At 31.9% G+C, this 26,762-nt stretch overlaps 1 protein-coding gene and 1 long non-coding RNA gene across 2 annotated transcripts; both read left to right on the top strand.

Annotated features, from left to right (window-relative positions):
• The first annotated feature begins 12,365 nt into the window (after nucleotides 1-12,365).
• On the top strand, nucleotides 12,366-13,425 carry LOC129740901 (protein diaphanous homolog 1-like). Its single transcript, XM_055732549.1, has 3 exons — nucleotides 12,366-12,478; nucleotides 12,539-13,117; nucleotides 13,183-13,425. Exons 1-3 carry the CDS (start codon nucleotides 12,433-12,435, stop codon nucleotides 13,317-13,319), a joined length of 762 nt encoding a protein of 253 aa, XP_055588524.1. The 5' UTR covers nucleotides 12,366-12,432; the 3' UTR covers nucleotides 13,320-13,425.
• Nucleotides 13,426-14,806: 1,381 nt separating this feature from the next.
• On the top strand, nucleotides 14,807-15,430 carry LOC129744583 (uncharacterized). Its single transcript, XR_008736948.1, has 3 exons — nucleotides 14,807-14,917; nucleotides 14,982-15,148; nucleotides 15,218-15,430. It is a non-coding gene; the product is annotated as an uncharacterized LOC129744583 (long non-coding RNA).
• The last annotated feature ends 11,332 nt before the right edge of the window (nucleotides 15,431-26,762 follow it).

The raw sequence follows: 26,762 nt of genomic DNA, 5'->3' as shown, positions 1-26,762 counted from the left end.
TTTGTCATTTTTGTCATTTTTGTCATTTTTGTCATTTTTGTCATTTTTGTCATTTTTGTCATTTTTGTCATTTTTGTCATTTTTGTCATTTTTGTCATTTTTGTCATTTTTTTTTTTTTTTTTTAACAGAGCAGGGAAAAGCCCCCGGGAGTTGGTCACCATTCAAGACCATTCTCCCGAAGGCATAAAACCTCCTCACTTTTTTATTCATTTGTTTTTTCAATATTTTTCGTACAATTTTTGTGATTACACAGAATTTTTGTTTTATAAACGCTTCAATTATTCGGGCTCATTGTTTGAGAGCTGTATTTTCTTCAAATTGTGACTGTTGTAGGTGGCGGTGGTGGGTGGCGTTGGTGGGCGGTGGTGGGCGGTGGCGGTGGCTGGCGGAGAGGGATAAAAACAAAATTTTATGGAGGCAATTAGTGGCAGGCAGATATGTTTGAAGTGAGGAACTGGACTTCTTTCAAGTCTCCAGTGAGATTACTCTCTGTTAAGGAGACTTTGAAAAAACTGGTTTACGGCAGGTTCAACGATCTAGTTTGTTTTACTGTTGTTTCATACTAAGAAGTTCTCCAAGTGGTTTTTTATATGAACTTTGAGTTGACGTTTGAAACTGGCTTTGTTCCTTATGATTTTTAAGTGCGCTGGTAGACTGTTATACTTCATTTTACTGAAGTATTCAAGGGATCTTTTCATCTTTTCTGTGTTTGGTCTTCTTTGTATTAGGTTTTCTCTCGATCTTGTGGGGAATCTATGACTCTGTTGCTGGACATGTTGATTGTGGTGACAGAGTGGATTATACAGTACGTTGTGAATCCGCACAATACTCTGTAGTTCTCTTAGTGCATTTTTGTCATTTTTGTCATTTTTGTCATTTTTGTCATTTTTGTCATTTTTGTCATTTTTGTCATTTTTGTCATTTTTGTCATTTTTGCCATTTTTGTCATTTTTGTCATTTTTGCCATTTTTGTCATTTTTGTCATTTTTGTCATTTATGTCATTTTTGCCATTTTTGTCATTTTTGTCATTTTTTGTCATTTTTGTCATTTTTGTCATTTTTGTCATTTTTGTCATTTTTGTCATTTTTGTCATTTTTGTCATTTTTGTCATTTTTGTCATTTTTGTCATTTTTGTCATTTTTGTCATTTTTGTCATTTTTGTCATTTTTGTCATTTTTGTCATTTTTGTCATTTTTGTCATTTTTGTCATTTTTGTCATTTTTGTCATTTTTGTCATTTTTGTCATTTTTGTCATTTTTGTCATTTTTGTCATTTTTGTCATTTTTGTCATTTTTGTCATTTTTGTCATTTTTGTCATTTTTGTCATTTTTGTCATTTTTTTCATTTTTGTCATTTTTTTCATTTTTGTCATTTTTGTCATTTTTGTCATTTTTGTCATTTTTGTCATTTTTGTCATTTTTGTCATTTTTGTCATTTTTGTCATTTTTGTCATTTTTGTCATTTTTGTCATTTTTGTCATTTTTGTCATTTTTGTCATTTTTGTCATTTTTGTCATTTTTGTCATTTTTGTCATTTTTGTCATTTTTGTCATTTTTGTCATTTTTGTCATTTTTGTCATTTTTGTCATTTTTGTCATTTTTGTCATTTTTGTCATTTTTGTCATTTTTGTCATTTTTGTCATTTTTGTCATTTTTGTCATTTTTGTCATTTTTGTCATTTTTGTCATTTTTGTCATTTTTGTCATTTTTGTCATTTTTGTCACTTTTGTCATTTTTGTCATTTTTGTCATTTTTGTCATTTTTGTCATTTTTGTCATTTTTGTCATTTTTGTCATTTTTGTAATTTTTGTCATTTTTGTCATTTTTGTCATTTTTGTCATTTTTGTCATTTTTGTCATTTTTGTCATTTTTGTCATTTTTGCCATTTTTGTCATTTTTGTCATTTTTGTCATTTTTGTCATTTTTGTCATTTTTGTCATTTTTGCCATTTTTGCCATTTTTGTCATTTTTGTCATTTTTGTCATTTTTGTCATTTTTGTCATTTTTGTCATTTTTGTCATTTTTGTCATTTTTGTCATTTTTGTCATTTTTGTCATTTTTGTCATTTTTGTCATTTTTGTCATTTTTGTCATTTTTGTCATTTTTGTCATTTTTGTCATTTTTGTCATTTTTGTCATTTTTGTCATTTTTGTCATTTTTGTCATTTTTGTCATTTTTGTCATTTTTGTCATTTTTGTCATTTTTGTCATTTTTGTCATTTTTGTCATTTTTGTCATTTTTGTCATTTTTGTCATTTTTGTCATTTTTGTCATTTTTGTCATTTTTGTCATTTTTGTCATTTTTGTCATTTTTGTCATTTTTGTCATTTTTGTCATTTTTGTCATTTTTGTCATTTTTGTCATTTTTGTCATTTTTGTCATTTTTGTCATTTTTGTCATTTTTGTCATTTTTGTCATTTTTGTCATTTTTGTCATTTTTGTCATTTTTGTCATTTTTGTCATTTTTGTCATTTTTGTCATTTTTGTCATTTTTGTCATTTTTTTTCATTTTTGTCATTTTTGTCATTTTTGTCATTTTTGTCATTTTTGTCATTTTTGTCATTTTTGTCATTTTTGTCATTTTTGTCATTTTTGTCATTTTTGTCATTTTTGTCATTTTTGTCATTTTTGTCATTTTTGTCATTTTTGTCATTTTTGTCATTTTTGTCATTTTTGTCATTTTTGTCATTTTTGTCATTTTTGTCATTTTTGTCATTTTTGTCATTTTTGTCATTTTTGTCATTTTTGTCATTTTTGTCATTTTTGTCATTTTTGTCATTTTTGTCATTTTTGTCATTTTTGTCATTTTTGTCATTTTTGTCATTTTTGTCATTTTTGTCATTTTTGTCATTTTTGTCATTTTTGCCATTTTTGTCATTTTTGTCATTTTTGTCATTTTTGTCATTTTTGCCATTTTTGTCATTTTTGTCATTTTTGCCATTTTTGTCATTTTTGTCATTTTTGTCATTTTTGCCATTTTTGTCATTTTTGTCATTTTTGTCATTTTTGTCATTTTTGTCATTTTTGTCATTTTTTTCATTTTTGTCATTTTTGTCATTTTTGTCATTTTTGTCATTTTTGTCATTTTTGTCATTTTTGTCATTTTTGTCATTTTTGTCATTTTTGTCATTTTTGTCATTTTTGTCATTTTTGTCATTTTTGTCATTTTTGTCATTTTTGTCATTTTTGTCATTTTTGTCATTTTTGTCATTTTTGTCATTTTTGTCATTTTTGTCATTTTTGTCGTTTTTGTCAAATTTTCAAAGCCTTCCAGTGTTCGATAACTTGATTGGCTCAGAAGCCCACAATATAGATTTACGACCAAATGCAAACCCGAGTCCTACTTTCTTGAGCGTCATACATTGCCGCAAAAATTTATTAAATAAAAAAATATCTTGATACCGCGTGTTTGTAATCACAACACCTTCAGCCCGAATTTCTAACAGATAGATAGCGAAAGAATGTTAAGTGGTTGCAAGTTGCAGCTTCCAGTTCTTGAGGGATTTCCCAGCCACATTCCACTGCTATCAGATATCTCTTCCAGACAACATTCCACTGTCAAGACGGTTTGACAGGTGATGAAATTGGAATCAGTTCATTATTTTTTTCTTGAGGAAAACTCTATGGACTTCATACAGCTATCTTCAAATTATAATTATCCAAATCAAGGACTTGCAAAAAAAAAAAATTCAATAGAAACTTTTCTCGGGCCCGGGTTAACTAACATCCGATAAGGATGTTTTTGCGATTTTATATTGCAAATTAAATCTATTTAAAAAAATTATTCAAGTTGTTATCTTAGATTCCCTTTGGTTAAAAATTCTTACAACTTCGTCAAAAATATTTTCAGATTATCCATTTTTAAGGAACACAAACACTGTTGGCGATATTCGGAATAATATTAATATGAATTTTTTGAAGAGCGGGAAATCGATTTCAGGTTTCTAATTTTGTTTCCTGGGTCAGCAAAATGGGTCCTCCATATTTAATTCCAAAAAAATCGAAAGCGTGTAGGCTGCCGTCGGATTTGACTGGAGATATCCAAATCTAGTATGAATTGCCCATCAATACCCAGAAAAAAACAATTCGTGAAAACAAACCTAACCGAACTTTTACGAAACCGAACTTCGTGAAACTGAATTGGACCAAAAAATTTTCAGCAAAAATGTTCTTAAGAAACATAACAGTGTGATGCGAAAGTTTCAAGAAGATTAATGAGATGTTACATTATATTAATAATCCCACTTTCACATACAGTAAGGTGTGTTCCCCTTTTTTCGAATTCCAAAACACCTGTTGTCAAAAACAGTTCAAATACAAATTGAAATCTTTCGAAACGTTTTGATGAAAAAAAATCAAATTCAAATTCAAATTTTTGTTGAGTAATTTCTGAGGTTTTTTTTTATAAAATTGACCGGATTTCTCCACTGAAAAAAAAACTGGCAACATTATTCTAGCAACACTCAGTCCCATTTTCAAAAAAATTAATTTAAGTTATTGTTTCAACAGTCTTGAAATGTTCCAATTAAAGGAGGAAAAAGAAGGAAATTTTCTTCAAAATATTACACAATGTCGCCGTTGTCAAGCTTTTTGTCACGGCACTAAAAATTGTAGAATGAATGCCAAATGCATGCTTTGCGGCTCATTCGATCATGAAAAATCTAAATGCCTTTTCGGTAATGATAAACCACAAACAGAATTCTTCAAGTGTGCGAATTGCGCAGGTAATCATTCCTCCAATTCCATAGACTGTCCCGTTAAGGCAAGAATTATTGCTTCATTAATATTTTTTTAGTACGTAGTTAACTATAGGGCTCTGAGCAGTTCATTATGGAGCTGAACATCTAATTGAATCTAATGATGTAACATAAATGTAATGATGAATTGGTATAAATAGAGACCCTAAAAAATCATAGCTGACTTTTTTCAAAAAAACTCCTAAACGACTCTGTATACATCCCGAGCAGACTTTTATAGCAAAATTATAGCAAATTCGTGCCTATTCGTGCCTGCCCCTATTCTTTTTTTTTTTTTGTTTCGATTATAATCGTTTTACCATCATTATGGCATTCGCGACTTTATCAACGTTGCAGTTGGCGGATCGTTATTGAAAAACTTATCCGGTACAACTGTGTTCAAGCCGATGGGCTTGAATAATCTCTGTCAATTTCCAGCGTAATAAAACTTATAAGAAAGATCTAGAAGGTTCTCAAATATACGTTATAATTTTATTACATTTTACTTGGAAGGTTCTAGAAATTTCTGCCGTTTTATCCATGCACACGCACGGAAGATTCCACAACTATCCCGGCGCGCGAAGCATCGTCTATATGGAGATGTTCCAGAATATTCTATTGGATTTAAATAGAAGCGCGCGTCGTGATGTGAGTTAGTTGTTATTCTGATCCGCGTGTTTTTACGTCGTCCTTCGTGAAGTAACCTACCAACAAGTGAACCTTACAAGTGAATGTCAGAGAAAGGGTTGAGAATAATAAAGAGTAATATTGTAGTGCTAAATAAACGAGTATTTTCATTAGTTTGCCAAAAATACAGTCCACTGCCAAGACAAACTGTGTTCGATGTTTTCTCTCGGGCTCGAACTCGCGGACATCTGCTCAGGAGGCAACAGACTTGCCAACTGAGCTATATCGCAAGCCCACCTATTCGTATAGCAGTCCTATATTGTAAGCGTTTCCAATCCATATGGGACTGTTATGCGAGTAATGGCAGTAAATGTACTGTAAGCAAATGAACAAAATCTTTTATTGATAAACAGCGAATGAATAAAAACTTCTCTTAAATTTCATAACATTTATAATAGAAGAAATGTAGCTAGGGCATATAGTCTAAGTCACTGGCCCTTACACCCCCTGGACTGCAGCCCAAACAGCCACAGGCCAGAAGTAGAAAGAAGAAGAAGAAGAAGAAGAAGAAGAAGAAGAAGAAGATGATGATGATGATGATGATGATGATGATGATGATGATGATGATGATGATGATGATGATGAAGAAGAAGAAGAAGAAGAAGAAGAAGAAGAAGAAGAAGAAGAAGATTTTCACCGTAGTAACAAAAAACTATTTGATCTTAAAATGTATTTGGAAATAAGTGTTAATAAGCAAGTCAGAAATTTTTCTTTCGGTCTTAAAACACCTTTGGCTTGATACATTTCAATCTACGAGACTTTTCGACGTTCACGAATTGAAACCAACATTGATTCTAAATTTCAATTCGCAATTTAATTAATCTTTTTATTGGAACTCAAAACTTGACATTAAAAAACCCAACCTCGTATTCAGAACGTGACTAAATAAGAACAGAGTTTGAAACGAACATTTTTTTTTATTGAAAAAATCGTATATGTCATTATAAATGTTATGCTGATATGCAATATTCTTCAAGAAACCAATTTCAGACTCAATTTTATTTGAGATTTTTTGTTTTTCTAAATGATCAACAAAAAAGGATTTATTAATTTTCACAAGGCTACAAAATTTACATTTTTCTGAGGTGACATGCATTTGAAAGGTAATTTCGACTAATTGGGATACCCTGAATCTAAATATGCAATATATCTATCAGCTTTTGTTATTGAAATGACTTTTGAAAATAAATAAAAAGCATTAGAGAAATTACTGCACTTTTATTTATAAATTAGAAACATATTATTTAAAAATAAAAGTTTTAAATAAATTATCAACTTTCCTCAAGACTTCAAGTAATTTTGAGTTCTGCGAAAAAGGTGATAGAGGTTCTATGCTTTTTTACTTGTTCTCATCTATCAAGTTTTTTAGAAACTGAATTATATATATTTTATGCAAAAATGTTATCTTTTCTCAGGTTTTTACAAATATGTTTACTTAAATCAAGTTTTATTAAACTTTCTGCAGTTATGTCAAAAAATTATTTGTAATATCCTTTTTTTTTCAACTGTCGAATTTAACTTTTTTAGATCATGCATCATTTGTATCATGACATTATTCCTTAATTGGATGGAGTATAATAAACAGAATCGTAATCATATTTTTCAAAAATGAAGGTTTTTTAGTAATCAGTTATCAATGATTGATTTCACTTAAAACTGAAACATTTTAAATTTCTTTATCTCCAAAACTAAATGTGTGCGACCAAATTTGACTACAGATTCGAGTTCAGGACGCATAAATCTGCCAAATCAATCATTAAAAAATAAGCACCAAAATGCTGTTGTCTTAAGTTATCAGTTAAATTCTGTAAATGTTATGATGAAACGTGTTTATTAAAAAAAACCTTCTTAAACGTTTTAAAAAACTTATATTGTTCATGTTTTTATTTTGTTTTTATTTTTAAATAAATTTACCGAAGTTAAAGTGCAGTTTTTTCAATTTTCCAAAAAATTTGCCGAATTTCATAGTCAAACTATTCAAATTTTAGAAATATTTTTAACAAATCTGCCTTTGTTTTTAATTCTGAATTTTTGTGTTCTTGACACATAAGCACTCAAATCTAAATTTTTAATAAGAAAAACATAGTTTAAAACTATTGTTTTTCTATGACCCAATATTTCGATCGAAAGTGGCAAATTACTCAAAGCTTGTAGTTTTAAACTTTGGAACCTGCGATTGAAAATTAAAAAACTTTTCATTATTTTTCTTTTATATAAAATCATGGTTTATGAATCGACTAATCATTATAAGTTTTGCACCTGATTGGACATTTATTTTGGAATTCAAATTTGTTTGAAACTCTGTATTTTGTAAATGTTAATTTCATAATTGCTCGGAAAATTTTTGAAACAAGTTTCTAGTTCAGAATAATCAATAATTCAGAACATCATTTTGAACAAAATTATCAATGACTTACCATAAATTTAAAGCTTTCAGTGTGATATGTTGTGAAAATTGAGGTTTTTTTCTATCAGTCAAATTTTTTTTTTCGTTTGTGGGGTAATCATGAGTGAGAAACGGTGCTAGAAACCCCTATCTTTTTTTTATTGTTTTTTTTTACTATTTTAAGCTGAATTTTAATTTCGAACCCCCCCCCCCCCCCCCCTTTTGGTCCTTCTCTGGCCTGAACATAGAAGCATCTACTCATGCGCAAACGACGCAATTTTCATAGTAAAAACAACGAAATTCTGCAGGGATAGTCAAAAAAAAGTTTGAAAAAAGGTTTTTTGAAAGTTTATCTACATATAATAACTAATGAATCTTAAATATTTTCAATGAAAATATTGTAACTTTTGTTATGTTTTGCCATATTTTCAACAGTGTCAGTTTTAATCCAGTTTCTCTCCAGCTGCTGGCGGTAAATTTAATTTTGAATTAAATCATGATTTTTTAGGCAAAATGAACTCGAAATCCTTGAATTTTGCACTTATAGGCCACTTGACTACCAACTTAATTATTTATACAAACCATTTATCAACAATTTTTATATTCTAAAAAATTTTGAATACTTTAAAAGTTGACTTTAGAAAAATTTGAATCAGAGAAGCTTACCTTTGCAATCGAATGCTTTAAAATATGGTTCGAAAATGCAGGAGGCAGTTAACAAGTTAGATAACTAATTAAATTCAATTCAATTATCTAAACTTAAAAAGTTTATCCCAACTATGCGTTTGAAAAACTTAACTACTTTAGTTGTAAATGTAAGTATTATTTTACACATTGCTGTATGTAACGTTAATGCAATACTTTCCGTTGTTCGTACTATTTCCTTTCCTTAGGTAACCAAAATGTAGAGAAATATTTCTGATACCGCACACTGTAACGCCTTAATGTATGTCATCATGTAAACCGAGATTTTTAACGGATAAATAATATTACATCAAGTACAAAGATTTTTATTCTTCAAGAATTACTTTAAATCAAATACACAAAAAAACTAGATTAAACCAAATCTAAAAACTTCACATAGTTTCATTTAGTCTTCAAATAAATTACCGTATAGAAATTATCAAAGATTGAAATGTTTAGTTACTTGCCACTTATAAAAAAACAAGAGAAAATCGAAATGCCATCTGGTTTTCGTTAATGGGATTATTATTAATTCACCTTAAGTCCAATCCAAATTGGACAATGTGTACACAATGTTGATTGTTACGAGTCGCAGTTCTCCCAGAGAGAGTTTCTCCCGAGAAACTTAAAGCATATATCGAGGCTTTCGAACGATGTGATAGACTTGTGACTCGCAACGGGCCAATATTCTGAATTGAAAGGTTCATATTAGAAAGTGTTATTTTCCGGCTGATGATTTGTTTATTTGAAAAAAACATATAATTTTTATCACATAGAAGAAAATCAGTAAAAGTTGAACATGTTGATAATAGTATAGTAATTAAATTAAAAATAGTTTTTTTAAATTTTAAATTATTAAAAAAAAAAGTTTGTAATTTTTGTAAAACACATTCATTTTTTTTATCTAGATTTTACATTTTCAATGCCAAATATAAGTGCTGGGATATGTCGCCAAAATAGAAATGGGTCTGTAATTTTTTTTTTCAAAAATCACAAAAAAAGCTAGCTGAATGTGCTGTGACTTTTTATTATTAATTTACTTCATAGTTTTTCCATAATTTCAAATTCTTTTATTTTTGCACTATAAACATTTCGTTGGGTATTTGAATTTAAATATAAGAATAAAGGTTTTTAGCATTATTATTCATAACACTTTTTGAATTAATTGTAGAAAACGATACATTTATGATGCCTAAATTCGTTGTTTATTTTCAGTTCGATTTGAGTTTAAATACATTGTTATCTAATCATGCTATCATTTTGATCTTCTTTTTTTTGCTCTATGGAAACAAATAAAAACTAATTGATGCCATATTTAGCTTTCGTAGATAAATCAACACCTTACAGTGCTTTCATTTAGCTATCAATTCTATACTTTGGAGTTGTTTTGCCACCATCTCACTATTTACTTTTATGAAACCTAGTTTTGCCATTAGGAAAAATACGACACTAATAAATGCTATAATTTTGGCATTGATATCACCCGCGGGGTGCGCCCTCTGCTGTTTTATGGTTCTGAAATCACCGTGTCTAATCAAGTTAAATATTTGGGTGTCATTCTTGACTCCAAATTAAACTGGTCTGATCACATCGAATTCAGAATCAAAAAAGCATGCATGGCCTTCGGACAATGCCGACGTGCAATCGGGAAAAACTGGGGACTCAAACCCAAACATATTCACTGGATTTACTCCACAATAGTAAGACCAATTTTGGCCTATGGTTGTCTAGTGTGGTGGCAGAAAGGAGAAGTTGCAAAAGTTCGGACAAAACTAAATCACCTTCAAAGAATGTGTCTTTTGGGGATGTCCGGATCGTTCACAACAACTCCTACTGCAGCACTAGAAGCTCTGTTTTCTATCAAACCTCTACACTTGTTCCTAAAACAGGAAGCCTTTTCATGTGCTTTTCGTCTACAGGCAGTTGGTCTCTGGCTGTCAGGAAATATCGAAAGATCATCGAGTCACACAAATGTGTGGCCTGAATTAGTTAGATTAAACAAGTTTAATTTAGCGCCAAACGATTTAACACTCTCGAGTAGTTTTCCCTATATGGGGTTTAAAGTCAAATTTCCTTCTCCTCAAGAATGGTTATCAGGTTTCGTAGAGGACCAAATGTCCTCTCATATTGTATTCTATACTGACGGTTCATTATCAAACGGCCGTGCAGGTGCAGGAATTTACTGTCACGAGTTGAACATAGAACATGCTCAACCTCTAGGTAAATATTGTACAGTCTTTCAGGCTGAGCTATATGCTATTATGTATGGAGTGCAAATTGCACTTCAAAAGAAAATTATGTTCAGAACAATTTATTTCTGTTCAGATAGCCAAGCAGCTATCAAATCACTTAGTGCTTCCAGTTCTAGATCAAAACTGGTAATCGCATGCCGGAAAGCAATCGAAGAACTTGCTGAAGGCAATGGATTAAATCTTCTATGGGTACCCGGACATAAGGGAATTTTTGGAAACGAATGCGCCGACGAACTCGCTAGAGCTGGGTCGGAAAAGGAATTTTACGGACCAGAGCCGGCTGTCCCAATATCGCCATGTTGGTTCAGAAACCAAATTCAAACTTGGTCCTCTAACCAGCATAAACGTTACTGGGAAGAGTTGGACACTTGCCGCCAAACTAAATTATTTTTAGAAAAACCATCTCCAATCATATCGAGTTACTTGTTAACTTTAAGTAAATCTCATTGCAGCATCCTGACCAGAGCACTCTCCGGTCATTGTAAACTCAACTATCACATGCACAACATTCAGCGTGCTGAATCTCCAGTATGTGGTAGTTGTGAATCAGATGTGGAAGATCCCTTCCATCTTATATGTAACTGTCCCTCATTTGCCAGACTACGTTTTCGTACTCTGGGATCTTACGCTTTAAGCGAATCTGAGTTTAAGAAATTAAACTTAAAAAACATTCTATCATTCCTTACCGAATGTAGAAAAGAGCTTTAATGCTAATAATCCCTAGTGGAAAGGCTTTATGCCATCTTAAATAGATTGAATTTATTTCTTCCTTTTATAGGTTTTTCAGGTTTCTCAGGTAAATGATGAAATCTTGGATAAAAAAAGGCTAGGCACAATTTTCCCGTATGTTTGGATAACGTGCCGCTATTAAGCCTACCCCCATTCTGATACCTGATACCTGATAGCTTTCGTAGATAAATCAACACCTTACAGTGCTTTCATTTAGCTATCAATTCTATACTTTGGAGTTGTTTTGCCACCATCTCACTATTTACTTTTATGAAACCTAGTTTTGCCATTAGGAAAAATACGACACTAATAAATGCTATAATTTTGGCATTGATGGCTCATTTTCGTGCTATCGATTTGGGCACCAAAGAGTAGGCCTTAATCATGGCTAGTTTTGCTGTCAAATTTAATTCTACTCCAAATTTCGCTCACTGTTGGCTATTAATACCTAAATGTGGTCTCAGCTTGCTGTCAAATAAAAAATTATGATTCCTATATTATGCCTAATTTTGCTCTAGTACAAAAATTAACAGCAAAAAATGCTATCAGTTTGCTGTTGACAGCAAATTATGATATTATTGTGCTATCAATTTGGGCATCAAATTCTGCTCGGGATTACACTTAATTTTTCGATTAACTGATTGCATTAGATTAGAAATCAGTGTGACTTTCTCTTGAGCAGATTAGTTCAATTATTCGAGACAAAAATCATGTTGAAAGGTCGTGCCCTTTAGCAATTCTCCGGCTGATGAGCTGGCGGCAGTGGTCATAGATAATTTGAATACCAGAATCCTCCTGACAGTGATGATAAGAAATATGCCGATAAGTTTACATCTCGAGAGCTATAAAACGGAGCCTTTCTATGATTTTGGGCATAGTATAAATAGGCAAATGTTTACGAATTGAATCATCAGTTCTCATTGAGTTCCCTTGTAACGGAAGATATTCCAGAATAAAAATGAAACTAAAAAGTGTGTGTTTCTTTTTAACCTTTTTAGTGGCTGGTAAGATTATCGAATGTGAATTCTAAACACAAATTTAAAAAAAGTGTTTTTCATCAACAGCATCCGCACAGCAGCTGGTGTGCTACACGTGTGAAGACTGCAACAACCAAATTCCACTTCTTCAACCATGTGGTGGATCTTTTCCGGCCCTGGAACCCATCGTGGGTCAGAGTCCGGTCATGAGTATGGACGATCCCCTACTGACTCCTCCTCCACTGCCGGGTGGCGGTAACTCGGGTGGCAACCCAATTAATCCCGGGGACCCCATTTTGACACCACCTCCAGTCGTGGGAGGCGGAAGTGGTGGCACCAATGTTGGCAATGGTGGTGGTAATCCTTGGGATCCGATCCTCACTCCGCCTCCTCTTCCGGGAAATGGAGGAGTAACCAGTAATCCTTGGGATCCCATCATCACACCTGCTCCAGGTCAGATTGGCGGCGATAACGTAAACCAGGGACTCCCCGGAAATCCAGTTCTAACTCCACCGACATTCCCACCAGCCATGAACAATAACAACAACGGTGGGTTGCCGGGAATTTTCACGCCCCCTCCATTGATCCCGGCTTGGCCAGCTCAGAAAGCCATGAAGGCCCAGACTATCGGCCGTCAGTTCGGATGTGTCGTGGTTAGGACGCAAGGTGAGTGACATTTTTCAATTTTTTTAAACGTAGTAAAACAAAAAAAAAACAATTATGATTCACAGTAAACAATCGGGAAGTAGTTCGGCGAGGCTGTGCGGTTCTGGAGTCGACCCAGGCCGAATCTTGTCAGCGAGTGACCGGGGGGCGTTATCTCCAGTGCACTGTCTGCAGCACTTCGTTGTGTAATGGACAGTTCTAATCTTGCCCATCCATCATCCTCCAACCAAGTGGCATCAGTTGTAGTGGCACCAGAGTGGCAACCGAGTTATCTTTTCGTTATGCTAAGTAAGGTATAAGCTTTAAGGTTATAGTTAAATTTTATCTGCTCAAGTGGCTTCACTTATGTATGCTAAATGTGATATAAAATAAATTTAATTGAAATCAATACTTTTTTCCATCTTTTGAGAAAGATTCATCCCTTCACAATGCTAAATATTTGAATGTTTCTATGGTATGTAGAGTAGGGTGGTCCACTTGGCCTGCCGGAAGGTCTCATTCAAAATTTAAGCTCATTTGGTTAATTTTAAGTGGTTGCTCAACGACCCTCAAGTTTGAATGGAAATTCGACATCGTTTGTTTCATACCGAAACTGCAATTTCCACCTGTTTTGATTCTACCTTCCAGGCCCATGCAACGGTTGCTATACAAAGTCAGTATTTTTAATCTAGAAGTTATTTCACACGTTATTTTTGAAATCCATCAGTCAAGGCCGTTCGAACGGGGGAGGGGTTTAAGGGTTTAACATCCCCCTCCCATGATGATTTTTTTTCAAGTAGAATTTTATGTCCAAGAAATGAATTTACCTTAGTGAAAAAAATTACTTGATACCAAAAAGTGTATAAAAATAAGTGTTCATTACCATGTTGAAAATTTAGTTCGCCTCTGGCAGAATTTTATCCTCAATCACTCAAGGCCAAGAACATTTCATTTGAAGACACTATATGACGTTTCTACGTTGATACTTATTGGATCGATGGAAAAAGCTAATTTTCCGAGTGGAGTCGCTACTAGTGCTCAGAGCTGTCAAACATCATGATCTAAGTAGCATAGAAAACACAGAAATATCAACAAAACATGACACTGTGTTGCACTATGAGAGATCACGTGAACAAAAATCGAAAAAAAAATCATCTAGATATTTCATGAAAGTAGATACTTTGTTGAGGAAAAGCCCAAATTTCAGAACTTTCCCATTCTTAATATATTGAAAAATGAAGGAAAACTTCACTATGTTAACAAAAAAAGGACTAAATAGCAAATTTTGATCACCGATAACAAAGATCTTCTGCGAATGCGGACTTAAATTATCTCGCCTGAAAACTTTCTGATTTCCTCATTTTCTCACGCTTTCCCTTCTTATTAGTGACTCTGAAGCCACTTTATAGAGATTAACATTTACAACAAATTTATCTCTATAAAGTGGCTTCAGAGTCACTAATAAGGAGGTAAAGCGTGAGAAAATGAGGAAATTAGAAAGTTTTCAGACGAGATCATTTAAGTCCGACTGATTTTTCTCAAGTTTTGCGTGGATATTCTAACAAGTTCTAAAGAGTTCAGTTACGATCTGAAGATTTGGAGCTTTTTGAGAATTTCACCGTTGTCAGTTTTTGAACCTAGACTCTATTGGCGATTTGCAGCTAAAAACGACACTCAGAGGGCCTTGCGATCAAAATGATGATGTTGTGGACGCAAGTGTCAAAACGCGTAGTAGTTTTCCAAAACACAAGACAGTTTTGAAAATTTCGCAGTTTAGCAAAGTATTTAGTCAGTTTGGATTGAATAATATGATAAGAAAAAGTGAATTCTTGAATCGCCTATACTTTTTGAAACGTGTTCATCAGTTTATCTTCATTATTTTTAGTTCTCCGGAAAAACATGAAAAGTGCTTGGAGCTGCTTAGAAGGCCTACACGCAGAAAGAATGTTTAATGTGCCGTTTTTTTAAGCAAAGGTCGATAAAGGGCGATATGTCAAAAAACGTCTTGGAAGGATTTTTTATTTGCAGCATCTTTGAGACGAAGATTTCTTTGTTCGTAATATTTTTATTTATTTTTAACAAGTTCTTTTTCATAAAATATTTCTCAAAAATTTCTTTTAGATACGTTTTATGTTTTGAAAAAGAAACCAGTTCAGGATGAAAAAATAACTTGAACCTCTTTCGGATAACAAGTGCCAAAGAACGTTACGGAACTGATTAGGAACTGCCTTGGCAAGGGATGATTTGTTTTTCTACGGTACCTAAATATTTAAAAAAAATATTCGCATCGGCCTGACGAAACCACACACCAATGACAGAATTTTGCGAACCGCTTGCGACCCAGCATGAACATTTTTTAATCTAAATAATTATGCATAGCAATAAAAATAGGCAGTGTAGTTTTGAGTCATTTAGAATTTAACAGTTATCACTTGTATTTTGATTAAAAATAAGTTAATAAACGAACAAATATACCGTTCATTGTTCTTTACTGTTACATCGGTTCAATTTTCAAGGCAATTATCAGGACGTATCTTTTTTGCTGGTTTGTGTCTGCGATCCTTTAAATTAGAAAAAGTATTTACGAAGCCCGGACATCGCTCAACTCTTATTGAGCAACCCATTCACCCCTTAAGTTTAACATGTGCTTTTTGTGGATTGAATTTGAAAATTCAAAATTGAATTTGACGGAAAATTCATGCGAAATTATATTTACTCATGAAAAAAGCATTGAAACCAGTAAAATAATGATTTTCTTACAAGATTGAACCATTATAATGGTTTGAAACTTGATAGTTTCCACAAAAAACTTAGTTTTAAAATCAATTTGTATTCGTTGCCATGTTGAAAAACTGCTATCATCACCCTTTCGTTAATTCTATTAACGACAACCAGTTGGCGTTGCATGTGAAATAGCTTTGCTGCAAATCGCCAATAAAAAGTAATTATAAAACGAACTGATCAGTTTTTCAGGTCACCCGTCTTTGACTTTGAAATTTGGGACCTTAATGGGTTATCTTTATTGTCCTAACTATTCAAACATGTTTTTTTTTCACAAATCAGATCTGGCTAGGAGTGTTTATGAAATAAAAAGGCAGCAACCGAAAGGATAGTGATCTGAGTTCTGCACAAATACTTGCAAGATTTTTACCCTTTTTAATAAACATATAGGACACATTCAAATTGATATTTGAAATGTTAACTTATAACAAAAAAACGACAGTCAAATTGTTGCAAATATTTTGAATATATTTTTGTCCGCTTGCTTGTATGACAATCTCTCATGGTGCGTTACCACAGTTACCATAGTTACCGCAAGATTTGTTTTATTTTCATAATAAACAAGAATGAACGCAAAGGATAAGCATGAAGTAAACATGAAAAGATAGGATGGCAGATTTTATAAAGTTTTAATTTATGTTGAAGTTCGTTTTTTTCTCAACAAATTAAAAATAACTATATGATCGAGCGATTCTATGTGCGTGCTCGTCTGAGTGGATTGGGTGTAAGCGGAGCAAAAAACGATGGAATTCTAGTCAGTCTAGTCTAGTCATTTTTTTAAACCGGGGAAAACCGTGCATTCCATCTCAAAAATCGACCCGGACAAATCTGAGCAAAGTAATCCAATATTTAAACAAGATAATAAAAATAGGAATAATTCTCGTGAACCTTTACTTTATCTTCGAAGCACATCAAATTGTGTTGAATTAATTCTAATTTTTTTTTATTATTTTTGATGAACATAATTATAAAAAATCGTTTTTGGATCCAAATTCAAACCTTATCTTTACTCAATTTGATTTTTTTTTTTTTTGGTAAATTTAGCAAATTTTGTGAATACATCCGTACTTTTTTTTTAATGAACCGGGCATCCGGGCGGATTCGGACTCGCCTCGGTATTTTCCTTGAATATCTGGATACGCCCGGATAAAACCGGGAAATCTGGAATGCTTGTTCTATAAGTTCTAAGAATCGTTGACGCTATTGAAAAAAAAACTAATCTTATTCATTCCATTGAAGTAATTCAAACGTTCTTTTTATTCAACAGTCGTGGAATAAAATTTTCAGGCCATTTATTAGTTGATTATTTTATTAAAAATCTAAATGATTCCATGTCACCCTAACCTGATTTTGCCTTAGCACCGCCATCTGTTAAAAATAAAAAGGTTTTATATTAAAATGATAGATGGCAGATTTTATCTCTCTAGCGGAAAACTACGCAGAAGGCGCTTAAATCGATCCATTATCAATTTCTAATTGCAATTCAATGAACCTTTTGTAATGAAACTTATATCATGATACCTTAACTTTAGAATGGGTTTTTATTAAGAAGTGTAACTAATCAAATTCAGAATTTGAAGCCAACGATTAGGTACAACAAATTATAAATTTTCATTACAAATTTTCTGCTTGTATGACATATTATTCAAAAAACGACTAGATTTAAAAAAAAAAACAATAAAATAAAGGTTTTGAATTAATTATCAACTTTTCTGAAACCTTAATTATCAACTACCTAATTACAAAGACTGCAGTAAATTATAACTTCTGCGAAAAAAAAAGAAATTTTATGTTTTTCAATTTCTTTCGTTCTAAATTCGTGGAATTTCAAGGATTTTTAAATACGTTTCAAATTTCGATATTTTTGAAAGCAATTCGAATCATTTCACAGGCTGCGACAAATGCATTAAATGGAATAAATCCTTTTTAAAACTTTCTTCAGTAATGCCAGATATACTTTTTATGATATCTTAATAATTTTTACAAACTGTGTGATTAAACTTTTTCAAAACATTCATCATCATGATAAAAAAAAGTCTTATTCAACGAAGTATAATAAACAAATTCAGAATCAGGCTTTTTTTTTCATGTAGATTAGTTAATTCATCAGTTATTAATGATTGATTTATAGGTACGAAAATGCTTTTTTCTTGACTTATCAGTTTAAATCATTAAATAAGTTTTTATTAATTTTTTTTTTAATAATGAAAAACTTAATTTGTTTAACTTAATTTTTTGTTTGTATCTATATCTTTATACATAAAAAGCTATTTCTGTATGTTTGCTTGTTGTTTGTCATCTTAAGCCAACTTAAGAGCTAGAGGTCTGAAATTTGGCATGGATGCTCATTAGGACCAGGAATGATGAAAAATGTTTTTAGATTTTTATTATGACGTTTCATGCAAGACAAATATTGTTTTCGGGATGTTGTCGTTACTTGTCATCGGATTGTGATAAAAATTTGCACATGAGTGTTTTGAAAGACAAGCAATCGCTTTCAGATGTCAAATTTTGTTTAAGGGATTAGCCAAAGGGGTCGTCCATATTAACTGTTCGCTTTTTTTGTCATATTGACGTTATTATACATCATATTCAGATGAAAATTGGTACACGAGAGTTTTGAAGAGCGGGCAATCGATTTCAGATATCAAGATTCAAACAGACATTGAAAGAGGTTTCACTTTTTGGCAATAATAACGTTGTTATGCAACGATCGAGTCAAAACTTATATACGGGGATTTTTTGGCCCGGTAAATTGATTCCTGGTTTCAAATTTAGTAGTAGACGACAAAAAAGTGATCGTTCAAAATTTTTGCAATTATTAAATAACCATGAACTCGGAAGTGCATCTGGAAAATGCTTCGAAATTGAATTTCATGATAACTGTTCATGACATATTCAAAATTGATAGCGAAACGGAGTTCGTATGGTATCAACTAGTTTGTTCATAAATTCAACTAGTTCTATTGTAAAGTTTTTGAAATTTTTTCAAATAAATCAAATGTTTGTTGTATATCTATTTTTTTAAATTATTCGTTTCTTCTACCCAAAGCGCTCTAGCTTTGACCTTTTCACCTATCAATTTTCATTTCGGTCTTAATTGCTCTCTAAACTAGATTTTCAATTTGCCGATATGCCATAAACTTAGATAAGAATAGACAAATCCTGTAACGTTGCCGCCCCCTGAGTCGACGCCGAAACAACGCAAAGCCAAAACCAAAGCCGAAGCAGTTGACGGTGCCCACTGATTACCATGAGACAGGCCCGTGCGAAGGACTCGTCCATGGGGGGGTTTTTCGAAATTCAAATTTAGCTAGAAATAATAACAATACCAAAAATGCACAATATACAAGGAAATTGACTTCCAGAACCATTTTCTTAATCATGAGTCTCATGACCATCTCACAACCTCGTAAAAATAATCAGTTTAACTAATTAGATACAAAATCAGAATTTGAAACTTTTTTGAAATCAATTCTTATTTCCGGTATATAATCAATCAATTATTCAAAGTGATGATCCATGCATTGAACAAGAAATTCTAAGTTAATATTTTCAAAACACCAAAACTAATGCGAATTAGAAATTCAAATAATACAAGAATTTAAAGCTTTGGATATCAGTGCACAGAAGTATTGAATACACAAAATATAACACCAGATTAAAAAAATCTAAATTCAATTACCCATGGTTAAAAATTGTTGAGCAAATTATTAACAAGAATTAATAATAAATATCATTAATTTACATTTCTGTCCTTCATTTTCAATCGAACATTGATTGAAAAATTCCTCTGTAATATCTTCAATTTTATATTATACTTAATAACGATTTGAAATGCGAATTTAAGATAAGCAAAACAATATCCATTTGAAGTAACGAAAATTCAATTAAAAGTGGACGATTGAATTTTATTTGATAAAAAAAAATTGTTTTCAAAAGTGCCAGTAATCAAAGTCAAAGAAAAAAAAATCTCTCTGACTTTGATTGGCGCTCCTAAACAAATGAAATATTAGTTGAAGATTTAATCTTTTTTAATAATCAAGTTCTTCCAGATTTCACAATAAAAGACTTAAAAAGTTTATGTTTGATTGGATTTTACAAAATATTTTCGGAATTTTAATTAAAACATGTAAATAAATCACCACTGACAAAAACAGGTTGGAATATGGGTGGTTTCTTGAATGACCAAAATGCGAAACTAATAATAATAAAAATAAGGATACTTTCTAATTGCTACATCGAATAATTTTTCGAAGTTTTTATAGATTATAAGTTTCAAAAAAAATGTAATCCTATAAAATTATTTCATATAATAAAATAAGTGAATCATTTATAAATTTTCATGCGCAGTTATAACCTGAAATTTTTAGCTCTGAATATTTTGTCGTCATCAATTGAAATATTGGATTTTGAAATGGACAAAAGCAGAAAAACTAAGGTTTTCTTATGTAAACTATAAAAATCTTCTAGGAAGATATTGTTTTCAGAAAATAAATTTTTTTAAATTAAAAAAATAAGATTATGAAAATGAAAATGAGGAACAAATTGAAAACTTTTTTATAAAATTATTCTAACTTTCTAGCCATCTAAAGTTTTCATAATCCTGAAAAGTTATTGCTAAGGAACATAGCTTTAACAGATAAGCTTTTAGCTTTCACCGATTTAGATGTTAAAAAATCTAAATTAAAAGGTTTTACCATTTGAAAATTACCAATAGAATTTAATGGATAATTCAAATGACAGAATTTTGATGCCTATATGTTTAATGATTGATTTGATAGATCTTGGCGTCTTGAGCTTGAATCATTTGCCAGACTTTGTCTATCATCTCTAGTTTTGGGAATATGGTGTTTATAAGTCACTAGCTGACTCGGTGTGCTTTGCTACACCCCCAAAAATTATTGAAATTTGTGTTAACTTGTTATTTAAATTTTCTTTTATTTGCAAAAATATTTTAATTCAATTTTAGAATCATTCAAATGTTTTTTCCAAAATAAAATTGCAACCTTTTTTTTATTTTGAAATCATAATTATTTTTTTTAAAATCCGTGTTCGAATCTTTTTTATGACTCTGGGTTTCTTTGCTTCAAAAGTTTATAACTTATGCCAACATATTTTTCATATATGGAATCTTCATTGTCCCGTCACGGGACACCTATTTGACTTATTCGGCCTCGAATTAATATACAAATTGTGAGAGTGACTCCCTTCCCCATTCCTTTATCTTTAATGGAAAGAAAGGGGGGTCTTGTAACATCAAAACGTACCCTCTCATGACACTACCTTCATGAGTTGTTCGTTTGCTTCATTAGTTGTCGAGTTATGCTATAAAACTTGTATCGGAGTCCCACTTCCTATCTATCTTCTACCTGGAAGGAGGGGATCAAGATCAAACATTCCGTGTATTTGAATACACTCCCAAGCCAAATTCTGTTCCATTTGATCGATTGTATGATTGTTTCCATGTCATATTTGGTTTTATTTGTTAGATAAGTTCTTGGTTTATGCAAAACAATCGTATGTGAGTTCTCTTCTTACCGAACTGTATCCCCAATTGAAGGAGAAAAAAGCCTACAATAAGCATATAACCATTTTATGTAACCAAATGCTTTCCCATGTTAAAGTTGTTTCTATTTGCTCGATTAGTTCTCGAGTTATGCGAAAAATTGTAAAGGAGCTCTCCTCTCTCCTTCCTATCACCCAACTGGAAGGAGGCAGTAGTACCAAATATTCACAGAAATATAACTTGAGCTTAAATACTCTCCCAAGCCAAATTTCGTTGCATCTGCTGGGTAAGTGATGTAAGTGATGAAAGAAATTGTATGGGTGCACTCTCCTCCCTTAAGATTTTCCTACTTAAAGAACGGAGGGTTCTAAAAATATTATAGAAACATTTTTCGTAATCAAATACCTTCCCACGCCAAATATGATTCCATTTGCTTGATTATTTGCCCAATAATGCTGAAAATTGGAAAGAACCCCGCTCCCCACTTTCTATCTTCTCACTGGAAGTAAAGAGGGGTACCAAATATTCATAGAACTATTTGTCGTACCTAAATACCTTTACTAGCCGAATTTGATGCCATTTGCTCGAAAAGTTTTCAAGTTATGCAGTGATAAAGAGGTTAAAGCCCCCCCCCCCTTTTTCTGTATCTCCATTGGATGGAGAAAGGGGTCCGAAATAATCATAGAACCATTCCTCGTATTCCACTACCCTCCCATGCCAAATTTGGTTCCATTAGCTTGATTAGTTTTCCAGTTATGTTAAAAATTATAAGGTTGGGCCCCTCCCTCCTTCGTATCTTACCAGTGGAAAGAGGGAGGGGTACCAACTATTCATAGAAACATTCTCCGTACCCAAGTACCCACCCATGCCAAGTTTGGTATGATTTGCTTGATCGGTTCTCGAGTTATGAAGACTTATTACTTTTATATGAGAGACCCCCTCCCCCCTTCCAGAAAGAGGGAGGGATCCCACACTATTATAGAAACCTTCCCCGGCATCCAATACCCTCATATGCCAAGTTTCATGTAAATCTGTTCAGTAGTTTTCGAGTCTATAGGGAACAGACAGACAGACAGAAATTCATTTTTATATACATACTAGCTGATCCTGTACGAACTTCGTTTCGCTTTAAATCATTGGTACGTCAAAATGAATTTAGAAAATGAATTCGAAACATTCTTTCGACAATTTTGGGGAAAAAATTCAACAGTGTTTAAAGTCGCTACTATTACTATTACTTGAAATTCAAATTAAACAGTTGATTAGGTTTTATTAAAATTTATGTGAGAGTGTTTTCTTCTCGATCGGTTGCAAAATCTAGACATTATGGCAGAAACATGTACTATTTGTTTGTGAGCACGACTCTTTTGCTTGACCTTCACACTTAAATTGGTATCAATTAACTGCCTCCAACAAAATTATTGCACAAAACACTGAACATTCAATGAAACCCTCTTTTTCTGTCCCATGGCCCGAAATTCGATAATTGAAACCAATTTTACGTTCCTTACTCCCTTGTGCCATTTTTTCTTTTCAAATTATATGTAAAATAACGTCAGGAACTTGAAAACAGTGAACAGTGAATATAGACGCCCCTTTCGCCGACCCTTGACACGGAACATGCTACCTGGAGTCAATTGCTCATAGTTTATAACCCTCATCTGAACATTTTCATCTCAATCCGATGCATGATCACGACAATATCGCAAAAACAGTGAGTAACTAACATGGACGGCCTTTTTTTGACCACGATTCAAAACTTGACACCTGAAATCAATTATCTTTTCTGTTGAACTCCCATGTGCCAATTTTCATTACAATTCTATGCTCAATCAAGAGAATATCGTAAAAACAGTGAACAGATAATAACCCCTTTTGCCGACCCCTGAGTCAAGATTTGAAACCTGAAAGCAAAAGAGCGTCCCTCAAAACTCCTATGCGGAAATTTTCATCTCAATCCAATGTAGAATAACGTCAAAATCGCCAAAACATTAAAGTTGGATACGGACGACTCCTTTAGCCGACTTCTGATCAGCAATTCGAAACTTGAAATCGATTGTTCGTCTTTCAAAACACTCATGTGCAAATTTTCATCACAATCCGGTGTATAATAACACCAATATCGCATAAACATTAATCAGTGAATATGGACGACCCCTTTGGCCAACCCCTGCCCCTAAATTTGATAACTGTAATCGATTGCTCGTCTTTCAAAACACTCATGTGCAAATTTTCATCACAATCCGACGGAAAATAACGTCAATAACGTGAAAACAATATTTGTCTTGTATGGACGACCCCCTTCAGAAGGGGTCGTCCAAAAATCTAAAAACATTTTTCATCATTCCTGGTCCTAGTGAGCATCCATGCCAAATTTCAGATCTCTAGCTCTTAAGACGGCTGAGTCTATAGAGGACAAACAAACAAACAAACAAACAAACAAACATACAGATAATTGCTTTTTATATATATAGATATAGATATATAGATATAAAATTTATCAGTTGAGTAAAATCAATCATTGATAACTGATGAACTAAAAAATCTTGATTAAAAAATGAAGATATATATGTTTATTTTACTTTCTTCAATTAAGGAATAATATTTTGATGATAATGATGAATGATCTTAACCAATTGAATTCTACACTTTTTAAAAATTGGTATAGAAATATTTTTCTACTATTACTATTACTGAGGTAAGTTAAAAAAAATGTTTCAATCTCCTGAAAGAATTCATTGAAGTCTGCAAAACTATTTGATTTTAGCATTAAAACATAACTTGAATTAATAATGATTCTTTTAAAAATCGTTAAAAATCTTTTGTTTCACTGAATTATTAAAGGAAACTCTTTGGAAAGTTTAATGAAAAATGGAGAAAAAAATAGTGGATGAAAACCTTTATTTTAGTCAGAAAAGTGAAGAAATTTCTAAATTAATTTATACCTGGTTTCTAAAATCATAGGGCACCAAAGTTAATCAAAATAAGCTTTAAAATTCTTTAATATTAATTATGCGGTCTTGTGTAATTTATCTAAACCCTTTTTAATGCAAAGGTAAGCATTAAGACGGTCAAGAAACTCTAAATAAAATAGAAATTGAAAATGGTTTCTTTAAAACGGGTTTTATTTAATTATATAACGATTTTTTTATAACTGAATTTATCAGTAATAAAGAGAAGGATGAACTTGTTTGGATGTACTTTTTAATAAAAATGCAATTTTAAAGACGAGATTGGGTTTTTGTGTGTCAATATTTGAGTTTCAAAACAAAAAGAGAGCGTCATATAGTGTACTCGTAAAATAAAATGTCTTTAGCCTTGAGTGATGTAGATTCAAATACCGTCGGAGGCGACATGCTTGTTTACACTTATTTTTAAACAGCTTTTTGGATCAAGTGAATTTACTTCTTCAAATGAAAATTTTTCTTGAGAAAAATCTCCATGGGGGGGTTAAAACCCTAGAAACCCCCCATATGGTTAAAGCTTATTTCGAATGAGGGTTTGTTTTCTCAATTTTGAAATAGTAAAGCATATTCAATTCTGCTTCAAACTCCTCCGAGATTTCATCCATGGCACAAAGACTGGACAGAAAGGTGTACAAATGTTCCTTTCGCTTCGATGGATCTGCTGAATGCCATTGCTCAAAACATAGGGCATTTTCAACAGTAAAAACATCATCAAGAAAAACGTAAATATCAGTAAAACGGGCAATTTCGGGCAGCTGAAACCACTTTGAGCTTTTAAAGGATACTATAAACGATAACTGGAGAAAAAATCAGAGAGGTATTTTGATATATTTTTGTAATGTCCAATTAAAGTTTGAATGTCATTTTTTTTTTAATATAAAGGACGCTTATCAATAACACCTTCATATTTGTATATATGGAAATAAATCACAGAGATAACCCCTCAAATGTCTTCTACTTACTTGCTTCTTCAGTTTCCATTGCGGTTAACACATTAAAAGTCACCAACAAATTAGTGAAAAATTAGTAAAATTGAGTATTAATTTCTGAAAAATACTGTGCACGTGTTGCGTGGAAACTATCTGACAATATAAGCCTAATACAGGCATATAAGTGCTCCCACGTGATTACTTATACACACGCAGCACGCTTCAAATATATATATATATATATATATATATATATATATATATATATATATATATATATATATATATATATATATATATATATATATATATATATATATATATATATATATATATATATATATATATATATATATATATATATATATATATATATATATATATATATATATATATATATATATATATATATATATATATATATATATATATATATATATATATATATATATATATATATATATATATATATATATATATATATATATATATATATATATATATATATATATATATATATATATATATATATATATATATATATATATATATATATATATATGAAAAGCACCGCCTTCTTGGTTTGGTGAAATAAAAATTTCGATTTTTTTATTTTTGTCTATGGGACGCTGCACTGTGCGGCACGGCCCTATGCACCGGAGGATCGGCGCGGGAACATTAAGTTAGTAAGTTTGTCAGCATCTCCGAGGTTTGAGATTTAAACCACAGAGAATTTAAACTCTTGCTGTACACAAATTACAAATATAACAAAAAAAAATATTCTTATTATTTGGCTAAATAATAATAATTGACAAGTAACAAGACAAACATATAAATACTTATGCCAAATTTTTAGAACACGAAAATTACAAACATTAAAAAACCAAAAACTAAAATGACAGAAATTCCAAAAATGTTAAAAATTACCGATTTGAAGAGCTCAAGCAGGTTGTTGAAATACTTAAGCCGGGTTCTTTTACATTTCCACTTTTGCGCCTTACTGTGATTTAAAATCAAATATGTCTGGATTTCAAGGTCTTGAAATTGGTTTGGTTTCTTACCTCGTTGTTTGATTTAGGATATGAGTTAATTTCTTAATGGTTCTTTATGGTGGAACGCATTAACTTATGACTCATATGTTTGTAATGTTGATGCGTAATCTTTGGTATTCACCCCAAGCTTTTGTTTCCAGAAAGTCTTAACTTATTTTACAAACAAAGTCCTGTTTCGATTAGAAAAGAGACATCATTGTGGCGATTATGTTGATCGAATGGAATTGAGATATGTTTATTTTTTTTCTAGTGACAAAGCTCGACTGTAGTAGCAAGAAAATAGTTGGAACGTTCAAGCCATTTCGAAAGTTTGTCACCAATCGAATGGAATTCCAAAACCAACAGATAACCGACGGAGATTGATTAGATGTCGCCGTCTTGGGTAACCATATTAAATTAGCGGTATGCAAATTACGATTTTCAGTTGCA

The sequence above is a fragment of the Uranotaenia lowii genome, chromosome 2, assembly GCF_029784155.1.
Source record: "Uranotaenia lowii strain MFRU-FL chromosome 2, ASM2978415v1, whole genome shotgun sequence".
NCBI classification, from domain to species: domain Eukaryota; kingdom Metazoa; phylum Arthropoda; class Insecta; order Diptera; family Culicidae; genus Uranotaenia; species Uranotaenia lowii.
The sequence above is the reverse complement of the archived record's forward strand: the minus strand, read 5'-3'. Positions and strand labels throughout refer to the sequence as shown.

What these genes read in the sequence shown, in the direction of transcription:
- LOC129740901 (XM_055732549.1), top strand. Translation starts at nt 12,433, where the DNA reads ATGAAACTAAAAAGTGTGTGTTTCTTTTTAACCTTTTTAGTGGCTG. An exon ending in TTTAACCTTTTTAGTGGCTG is followed by an intron (nt 12,479 to 12,538) that starts GTAAGATTATCG and finishes TTTCATCAACAG; the next exon opens with CATCCGCACAGCAGCTGGTG. An exon ending in TGTCGTGGTTAGGACGCAAG is followed by an intron (nt 13,118 to 13,182) that starts GTGAGTGACATT and finishes TATGATTCACAG; the next exon opens with TAAACAATCGGGAAGTAGTT.